This window comes from Antennarius striatus, chromosome 4 (assembly GCF_040054535.1).
Source record: "Antennarius striatus isolate MH-2024 chromosome 4, ASM4005453v1, whole genome shotgun sequence".
Lineage (NCBI taxonomy): Eukaryota > Metazoa > Chordata > Actinopteri > Lophiiformes > Antennariidae > Antennarius > Antennarius striatus.
In genome coordinates this window covers 19,978,466-19,989,428 of record NC_090779.1, presented here as the reverse complement: position 1 = coordinate 19,989,428, position 10,963 = coordinate 19,978,466, and the positions used below count along the sequence as shown (strand labels likewise).

The 10,963-nt window shown below is 42.8% G+C and overlaps 1 protein-coding gene across 1 annotated transcript; it reads right to left on the bottom strand.

Moving 5' to 3' along the window:
* Positions 1-24: 24 nt before the first annotated feature.
* LOC137594611 (methionine aminopeptidase 2-like) lies at positions 25-5,527 on the bottom strand. The gene is made up of 11 exons (XM_068314239.1): positions 5,330-5,527; positions 4,500-4,613; positions 4,235-4,297; positions 3,637-3,739; positions 3,197-3,358; positions 2,848-3,029; positions 2,559-2,653; positions 1,976-2,072; positions 1,787-1,890; positions 815-930; positions 25-703 (listed from the first exon to the last, which is right to left on the bottom strand). The coding sequence occupies exons 1-11, from the start codon at positions 5,496-5,498 to the stop codon at positions 451-453; spliced, it is 1,458 nt and encodes a 485-aa protein (XP_068170340.1). The 5' UTR covers positions 5,499-5,527; the 3' UTR covers positions 25-450.
* Positions 5,528-10,963: the final 5,436 nt, after the last annotated feature.

The following is a 10,963-nucleotide window of genomic DNA, read 5'->3' as shown; positions in this document are numbered from 1 at the left end:
AATAAATACACAAGTAATAAGTAGTCAAGATTTATAACAATTTATTTATTACAAAACTTCCTCAAATAAAATAGAGCAAAGAAATCTATTGATATAAATATTTCATAGCTTTTTCCAAGTTCTTAATAAGACTGGAGCTTTGCATTACTAGTTGAGGTTTTTGCCAAAACGTTTTTGCATCGTTCTTTTGCATATATTTCTTCTCCATGTTAACTAAAAGCAGCGCCACAAAATAAGATTAAAATGACGTTATGTTTCTTTCAGATATGCCTTTTGTCTAGAAAGCTACTGCCACAGCACTATTTTTTTCTTTTTTGCCCTTGCTAGAATAATTATTTAAAATTCAGGAAAGACAAAAAATGAATTGCATAATCACTATCATTTAGTGGGGGAGTTTTGTTCCAGAACTATTCACCCTCCTCCTGGATTGACTTGAGTTTTGGCACATGCTCAGTAATCGTCTCCCCGGCTCACTACTTCCTTGCAGGTGGGCCTTAGCAGGATGGTGTGCTCGTACTGGGCGGTGTAACTGCCCTTGATGTCGCACAGGGGTGGGTATGGGTCTACAATGCCGAGGTCACACAGATTCTTTAACGCCATGAGGTACTTGGTCTCGCCGAGGCGGTCCAGCCAGCGTCGACAAAACGCCAAGGTCCCAAAGTTCTCATTGATTACATTCAGCAGATGTTTAGCCCTTGGAAGTCTGCAGCACAAAGTCAGCAATCAGAAAAAATTGATTCTATAGAGCAGCCGTTTAGATACAGAACTCTGTTTACGGTTTCTTTTGTTAGAGAAATCGACATGTAAATGACACCTTATTGGTACGTGTCCGACGTTGAAGTTTTTCATGTAATGTGAACACTCCATGTCATCGTAGACAGCACCTCTTCCTGTACTGCCGAATGTCTCAATGGCGTAAGTTTCACCTTCCTGAAAAAGAAGATATGAAATGTGGACAGGATCTCATCTTTTTTTGTTCTTCAGTAACTCGTTGAGTGACTGGCCGTAGCGCTGCAGGAGGTAAAACAAAAACGCTAAGATACCAGCAAAGCAGACGTTCTAGTTCAGTCTATTAAAAAACAATTGTGTCTTGCTAGTGGCTTGACTGTATTTCATTGACATTTTGTCTCATTATCAGTGTGTGGCTGTTGTGGGAGTCCCTGTGGTGTTAGCTGATAACACTGCGACACCCTCTCTCGCTGTGCAGATAATCAGTCAGCCCTGTGGCACACCCACCCGCCACTCCGGCGGTTCATCCTCTGATCACAAAAAGGTTAATGGCTCTGTTATACCAACACACACGTTAGCTAAAAATACACCACACAAGCTGCCACCTCAGCAGCACCTCCAGCCCATCCCCCCCTTGTTACCCTTGTGGAAGCGACAGGTGAAAAGCTTCATGCAGCAAGTCACCAATGAAAATCCTCAGTTCCGTCAGGATGCAGTCGTGTATACAGCAGTGGGGGTGTCACACCAATCCAAATATAAGAAGCTAAGGTGTAAGTTTCTTCATGGTGGTATACCGTCCTGTTAATGGCCTGTTAATGGCACATAATTCAGGGCTCTTTAAGCGGAAGTAGAGTTTTAATATGTGTTGCTACTCGATCCATTTGGTAATCTAAAACGCTTCCAGCACAGCAGTAATGATGGAATTGTTAAAGTGATCATATGGAACGCACCATTTTCATAACCCTAACTAGCCAATTACATTTATTTCCACAGTAGTTAAAAATGCTCCTGTGTTGTTTTCAGATATATTATGAGTTGTAGTCAGTGCTGCACACACCTCCATCCTCGTGGCCTCTCCTCCCTTAACAATAGGGACCGTTTTCCCTGAATGTATTCTGTACGGGCCGATTGAGTGGCCATTGAGGTTCCGGATTGGCTTCACTGTGGAGGAGAACGCCACAAAGATGTGAAATAAACAGGAAACAAATGTCGAACCCCCACACGGAGAAAAGATGACACATTTTACCTTGATATGTTTTCCCATCTATCACCACTTCGTAAGACTCCATGACCTCCTGAATCATCTCACCGATGTCACACAGGCGAACATCAATCCCTGCGACCTGGAATAGAGAAGCGTTCACTCTTCACTTTACAACACCACCATGTGCTTACATTGATTAAACCAGGCAGTAATAAAGTTAAATGCTTGAATGTCACCATTTATTGCAATTTTCTGTTTGAGTCTTGACGTACTTTGCATATGTAATTTAAATAAGCTGTACATTGTACCTCTTATGTATGCCTTAATGGTGCATATTATGTAAATGTCATGATCAAATTCTTTTTGGTCATTATTTATCATTGCTTTAAAATCATTTCACCTCACTATTTAAAGATAGCATCGGTCATCAGGCTAAAATCCACATCACAGAGGCTCGGATCAATGATCCTCAAGCAGAGCTACAGCAGAGCCCCAGAGACGGGGGTCTTCCTTAGTCCTCGGGACAGAACCCAGGGTGAAGACGGTGATCCTCCCTTTGATCAGTAGCTCAACATCAAGCAGCAATGCTAATAGCCACCATGCACGAAAGGGAAAGCCACAGTACCTTAATGCCAGTGTTAGTAGCATCTCTCACAGCCTCCAGCAGCCGATCGAACTTTGGATTGAAAGTGACAGTGAAGGCACAGTCTATTATTCTCCCTGAAAGACCAAAATATTTGTTAATTAATACATGACCTTTAAATGAATATTCATTTTGCATTGATCTAAAAATGTGGATATTTATCAACTCCCCCAACACCAGATTTTTTTCTAGCAAAAACAATGAGTCAGGATAGTGAAATTGCACAGCAACAAACCCTAGACAGCTTCATACCATCATAGGGCGCTCTTACCGTTGATATGGGTTCCAAAGTCAATTTTGCAGATGTCGTCATAGTGCAGCACAGTAGGGTCCCCTGCGTTCGGGGTATAATGAGCAGCACAGTGGTTGATGGAGCAGCCTGTCGGGAAAGCCAAGCCGGCCTTCAGCACGTTTTCATTGATGAGCCTCCTGGAACAGTTCTCCAGCTTCTCACTGCCAGGAAGAGAAAGTGACAAAGACGACGTGTCCGGAGAGGAATTAAAATCACTTGATCACAACAATTAATAGATGAACGATAAATTTGTAAATGTAAAATACTTATAAATCTGTAATTAATTAAATTAAAGAGCTCAAGAGCTCTAATATAACGTATATCTCACCAGATATCAATCATGGTCATCCCTGGTTTGATCCAGCTCCTGACATACGTGCGGACCTGCCGATGTGCCTCAGCTGCTTGTCTGAAATCGCTCCACATCTCCTCGCTGGCCCTGTCCAGCGCCCGCTTCTCTTCACTGGTGGTTCGCCATGCTGCACTGCGTCTGGCAGGGAGGTAGACGAGACCACAAACAGTATGCACTGATTACTTTCTCAGTATCCCAGAGTCTGCAATGAGGATTGGACAACTGTAAAACACTGCAAGGATGAACGTGTTGTTGGTCTGATCTCGACAAAATATATTAATCTGCTCACAAAGAATAAAATCAAACCAAACATTGAAGTGAGTCGCTTTGCAGCAGAAAGACCTGAATAAAAACTGGGTATGTCACATTGTGGAAGATTACTGCTGAGTATGAGGGACGATGTGGAGGTCACACACCCGTCTTTCGATGGTGGATATTCACACTCCTCTCCCTTTGGAAAGTCTCCACTGGGATAGAGCTCACAAATAGGGATTGAGGGAGGGTCAGTTTGTCCCTTCACTGTGGCCCAGATAGAGAGAAGGAGAGGCAGTGGAAAGGTTCAGTTGGGAGAAAAGAAAAGAAAAAACAAGTTAACCTCCCCGTGTTCATGACATTCATAGTCTAACTTCTAGACAGATGGTGTTCGTTAGTGATATAACACATTGAATTACTGATCTGAGGGAATATAGAAACACAATGTCACTCAGTGGGTCTTCATGATGCAACACATTCATTGGTATCATTACTCCTCACTAACTGCAATGCAAGTTCATGTGCTCATTAATTTGTCCTGTCTGTTTGACATGTAAGGTCCTGCAGCATTTTGTCCAACTCCTACCCCGTCTGTTCTGCAATATGTTGCTCTCGTGACACCGATTAACTGAATCAAACTGTTTTAGTGCTTCTGATTCTGATTTTAGTGCTTTTTAAATATTGATAATTATTTACAGATACATTTTCTGCTATGCTTCTGCTATGAAATGAAATTTTAATTTTTTTTTGTCGAAGGCTTACATCCTTTCTTCTTTTTCTTCTTCTTCTTTTTTTTCCCACAGGAGTTCTCCCCCTGATCCCCATCTGTTGAGAGCATCATTAAATTCAATTCAATGAGAAATATCGATAGGAGGTTCGGGCACAGTTCCCAGCGTGCCACTGAAAATCAAATATTACTCTGCAGACATGCCCAGATGAATTTGACTGTGCACCTCCAGGAGTTTAAAGGTCAACACTGCAGATGATGATGATGATGATGATGGTGGTGGTGGTGGTGAAGAGTTACCTTCTTCTCCATCCTCTTCCATTTCTTTTTCCTCCAGTGTTTGCTGCACCAGCTGTTTTGCCAAATCAGCAACACATCCCAATTCTCCGTCCCCATCAGCCTCATTCGTCCCTGCTGCAAAGTCACACACCCTCGTGCAAGCATGTGCAGGTGAAACCGCACATGTCCATCAATGACATGCACACGTATACACACACACACACACACACACACACACACACACACACACACACACACACACACACACGGTGTAAATTACTGGCGCTTCAGGCTCATCTCAAGAAAGTGCATCCACTATAAGCTGAAGTTGGCAGGTAGGGTGCATAAATCCCCCTTTGACCTTTAGAGTCAACATCCTCAAGGGCACATTTCCCAGCAGCATTATGACATTTAACCCTTCAACGACTGAACTGTGGCCACTACACATGACTTGTGGGTGGTTCAAGAACTTTGGCTGTTTAAGGATGTATTTTCTTCACGTTCCGAACGGCCACTTTTTTCTTTTCTTTTTTTTTTGCCATAACACTTGTCGTTTCCCTGACACTGATACTTATATTATACAATACCATCCATTTCATAAAGATTTATGTACAACATTTAATATAGATATTTAGATTACAGTTTATTCCACCAAGTGCCGTTAGTTTTAATGTTATGTTGTGTCAGAGGCTGTCCCATTTCGAGACGAGAGTCCTCAGCCTTCAGCAGCAGCTGGGACAGGTGGACAAGAACAAACTCAGGTTGAGAATTCTCCTTTCCCGCATGTTCGATGCCCGTGCGCTCTAGAACAGACTATTTTCTCCCCGATCCACCAACGTGACGCGTCTTACCTGCTGCGTTGGTTTTATTCCTCTTTTTCTTCCTCCTCTTTTTCTTTGCCGACTCTGACGCGTCTGCGTCTTCTCTTTCCTCGTTCCAGTCTCCCCCATTGAGAAGTTGAGGCTCCGCTTCCAGCAGAAGCTCCGCCATGATCACCGGCCGAGAGATGAAGTGACGCATAAGCTGCTGGTAGCCTCCAGTGGTCACAGCAGAAAATAGTGCTGGGTGACGCTGAGCCAATAAAAAGCCTATGGACAACCCCCCCCCCTTCCCGAACGTCAACTTTACGCGTGAGGAAAACAATCCTGCAAGAGGAGCGCAAAGCAGGGGAAGAATAATGTGACAGACAGATGTCAGTGTTGAAGCTGTAGGATCATCATTCTGTCCAAGCATCTGATTCCAGCCTCAGGTTACCTGTCCGTGCGCACCTGGCGCTGACGCACCTGACCCACCGAAGGGCCACGCTTGTCCCGCATGACCACATTTTGCAAAACGTTCCATAACGTACCTGGTGTAAGTAGCAGACACTGTATATGCTTTACATGTGGAGGCTGGTACAACTTTGGTGCAACATATGGCGCATCTGTTTCCAAGCAGCGCACAGCGGAATCCCGCTGAAAAGTGAGTTTTCAAATGCGATATATTTTTTTTCTGTCTTTTTCGGGCGCGTCGACAGCTTTCAAGACGGGCTCTTTAAATTTTTTTTGATCAGATGGGTAAATGTTAAATGATTTCAGTGGGAGTCATACAAAATATTATTTCATATATATAATAATAATAAACTATCAAATATTGACTTTAAATACAACCCATATAGTGGATACAGCTTTCTTAGTAAATTTGTAACTTAGATGCAACATGTATTCTATATGCAAGTTTCGCAACGTAGGTTAGAATTGAAGAAATGTCAATTTTAAAGAAGGCAAAACAGGTTTTAATGAACAAGAAGCATTTTATCTGTCAATGAACAGAGATGGTTACAGGGCACGTCACAAAGGTACCGTGATATGAATTATCATTTTATTCATGCAAATTTTTTTCTTCACATTTTTCTATGTAACAAATGATTTTTTTTTTCTGACAGTTTTCAGGGGAATGACAATAAAGACAGTGAAAGTGAAGCACTCAGCAAGAGTCTGTCTAATGAATTGTGTGGGGTTGGTGAACCTGATATTCTGTCTGCTGTTGGTGTTACACCACACATAAAGGACCGGGATCCAGTGAACGCATACAAGCATGCAGCTCCTCAGTTATTGAATGAACTGGCCGGCTTAATTTCAGAACCCAAGAGTAGTGGGAAGTGTAGTATTCCATGAGGAATTATCAATATATTGAATTACTCCTGGCATGACCTCACTGCAGGGGCAGCACTCTGGAATAGTTTGCAACAAGCCAATAAGATAGAAGTCAAAGCTTCCATGAAGTTGGATGAAGCTCAATCCCATCAAGCGTCTGCTGATGACAAGAAGAAAGGAAGATCACGTGTTGTGGAAAATGTTGATCCATTGGTGAGAAAACCCCAAACAGAAATCTGCACAAATCCAAGCAGAAAAAATGGCCTGTGAATCTTTGGGTAACTTTTTATGGTAAGTTGAACCGTCTATAACACTGAATTAAATCTTGTATATTCAATCCTCAAGGCTATTTTACCGACTCATTGTCTTTTTGTCACAAAGATACAAAACAAAACTGAGAGACTGCTTGATATGGTGAACAGAAGATGACAGAACAACCCAAAGGGTTGCTGTGGTCGACGGGATGCCCCAGACACCAGGGGTGAAGCAGCAAGATCACAAGTTACACCACAGGATCCACGACGGCTCCTCATTCTTATAGTATGACGTGAATTCATTACTATTGTGATGCCAGTGGATCCAAACAAGCAAAATATACTGCACATGGAGATTTGTCACCACAGCTGACCTTTTGACCCTGCCCTTTCGGCTACCCGTCTGGTTGTGTTGTAGTATGCCAGAGCCACTCTGGTCTGTTGCTGCTCAGGACCTCTCAAAATCCTCTGTTGTGTCCCTGAACAGACATAAGAACACACCACTTACATCACCTGTGTGTGAAAACCATTATATAAGATGGTTAAAACACAAAAAAAATCTATATTACATTACCTTCAAATTCCTTTTGAGCCTCCCAAAGCACTGTGTCATAAAACAGAATGCTAAATGATTTATGCTGTTTTATATCACATAAAGAAGGATGAAAACTGTCTGTGTGCTCCTGGGACGTCCTGCAGATGGAAGATGTGGAGGTGCTGGAGGATCCGTCGGTGCAGCAGAGAGGAGGTGGACATTTATGTCGGGAGCTGAAGAGACTCCGGCAGAGAGTTCAAAACATCCTGGACGACTAGATGGGTTATTACCGCGTGGCCATCGGTGACTATCTGTGAGTCTTTCTGGTTTTGTAGTTGGTGTGCACTGCAAATAGAATCACCACTAAGGATGATTCAGTGTTTCATTATCACCTCACTGTGCAAACTCCACATTACTGAATAGTTCTATGAGGGTCTTGTTCACGGTCACTCGTGTCACTCATTGTCCGTGTGCATTTCTGAGTGACCTCTTCCTCCCCTTCAGGGATCAAACGTCCTGAGGTGAAGCGGATATCAGACGCCCCGCTGAGGACCAGGCTGAGGGGCGAGGTGCAGTCAGGTGTTAAGCCAGTCCAGCTCGAGGAGAGGATGGACGAGTCACAGGAGATGTATCGATAATTATCAGCGCAGACACAAAGACCTCCTGACTGCTGCGTAAAGCTACCGAGGTACAGATGCAAAGTCCATTGAGTTGCTCTAACAATTCTACATGTCAACTTCTCTGAAACAGTTTTCTCTTGTGGATCAAGTTAATTTTTCAGGACCAACATGAGAAGCAAATGAAGTTCCTTTGCTCATTGCTTTTGTTTTAGACCACGATCTACGTCTCAGCTCCACGCAGACTCCATCAGCCAGCGACTGATTCTGTAACACAGACCTGATAGGCCTCAGGTGTTTGAGCTCTGCTGGACCTCACGCTGATGCGTTCTCCTGCAATAAAGGGCTCTTTCGCTTTTTTGACGTGTGTTGCCAAAATGATAAAGAACCAGACAGAGGAGGAGCCACGTGTCACACATATTGGACCCTTGCAGATCCATGGGAACATCAGACTTGATTATGTATCACTGACACACAGCTGTTGTTGTTTTATGCCACAGCAGCAACACTATATTAATGATGACAGCATCATGACCTCCCGCCACCAGGTCGGTGATTATTCTAAACCGTTTCGAATAGCAATCCTCTGCAGTCACCCGCCGTCCAGACCTGCCACCGTTCACCCCCACATTGTGCCCCATTCTGCTGAGATCTGCCCTGCGGATGGGGGTAGGAGGGGGGGAACGCAGGAGGTGCTGCTGCAGCGCCAAGGTGATGCCAGTGGTGACAGACGTGGAGTACGAATCCTTCATAACGGTCCAGCCTCAACTCAATCAGCAGATCCTGGTGGTGTGTGTGACTCCAACCTGCAGTATCCAACAAGGATGTACTGGAACAGCTTTACAGGAGGAAGAACAAGAACAGAACCGCACCGTGGACACAGGTAGTGGGTCTGTCTTACACCGAGACAGGATTACAGACACGCAACGTTTTGTAACAAACACAGCAGCATCACTGGTTTGCAGCATGTATCAGATAAGATGAATCTCATAACCTGCAACTTATCTTCCTTATAATAATTCAGACTACAGTGCTACAGGCTTTTGCACAGTATGTAACAGGATATCTTTTTACTACAGTGGCAGATGGATTCTTTTCGTCTGGTGACGTATGAGATGTCAACTGGGAGTCCCAGCCATGGAGCAGAGAACTTCATTCTGTAGCAGAGACATGGTATCAATCCTGGGATGGTTCTTGTCAGTAAAGCCACTGCAGACCAGGTCAGAGGCTACAGGCTGAGCCCCGTGCAGGTTTCTATTGCCCCCACTAGGTGGCAATAGCATTGTTCCCCTCGAGCAGCAGGATAAGACCAGGATGACTGTAAGGTGCTGCCCTTACAGAGAAACTGAGACATTTAGTATTAAATGTCCACTGACAAGCAGGGATGTGTGACCCTTTATAATTATTATCTGAGCTATATTTATACTCACACTGTTACTGGTTTTTGCTGTAAAGTGAATCATTACCATGTAAAGACATAAATCATAACAGTACGTGACTTACAGTATTTTCCTCACTATAAAAAAAGCCTTTAATTTTGTCAAAAACCAACAATGCTCCTTATAATCCAGTGGGCCTTATTTATGAAAACAGTTTTAAAATAGGCCATTCATTGAAGGTGCGCCTTATAATCAGATGCACCTTATAATCCAGTGCGCCTTATATATTAAAGGGGTTTAAAATAGGTTATTCACTGAAGGTGAGCCTTATAGTCCAGTGTGCCTTATAGTGTGGTAAATACTGTTAAATGCAACTTTTTCTTGTTAATGTGACAGATGTACATCAGAGGGATGCTGCTGTTTGTTGGCTACGTATCCGGTGATGACAGCTGCTCTGTCAGGGACCTTCAAAAGCAAATTACTGGAAGCAGGGCAGACTGCAGGTCAGGTCTGAGCCTCCTTTCAGACTACAAGTTCAGGTACTGCTGTGAGACATTCACAAACTAAGGAACTAAATCATCGCTGCAAATACCTGTCATTGCTATCCAGTCGTGCAGTGGGGATTTAAAGGGAATAAAACAGCTGTCATTGATCTAACCACTTGTAATGGAATATAAAATGATCTTTTTGACATGTTAAATTACACATAATTTGATGTGATTATATTGCAGTGACAGAACTTCCCATGCAGGCTGCAGACGCTCTCCACTCATGCGTGTTTAGTCTAAAAGGAGCAGATGATGAAACACTGTCTGTTTCAGCAGATAAGCAGACAGCCACTGAGTCATATGTAATTAAACTATTAAAATACTATTTTAATATTCATGTACACACCAAATAATGATTTGCAGTAAATACTGTACATACAAATTCCTGTTGGCAGGTCTCCCATCTGTTGCAATATTTGACCAATTTTTTTCAATGCAATGTCGTGTTTCCTGAACAGAAATATTTGCTGAGGTTTCACTCCAGTGGCAGCGAGTCTTTTCTCCACCAGCTAAAAAGAGTCCAGCCCTTCCTGTTCTTCCTGTTATCACACAGCAAATGTTCTCCAGTGACAGGATCATTACTGAATCGACCTACCTGAAGTCTTAAAAAAAAACCCAAAACTCTCCAAACTGTTTTAACTTTAGGCTAATGTCAGATTTAACGTGATGCTTCACTGCTGTCTTACCATTTTATACCAACACATGTATAATTTCTACTATAAAACAGAACCTTGATGAAGTGACAAAGTGACAAAAAGCACTGCTGATATATTTTTATTTATTATTTATTTACTTCCTTAAGACATATTGGACCAAATATCAGCTGTTTCTCCAGCCCATGTCTAGTTCATGAGTCACTTGGAATGATGTCAGTTTTAGCAATGCGGATGTTGGAGGTGGAAAGTTTGTGCATGTGACTCTGAAACATTTTTTTTTGGATGAGAAATCATTTTAGAAATGTTGATGAGTGAAACTTATCATGATTAGGAATCGTATCCATGCTTGTAGGTATTCACA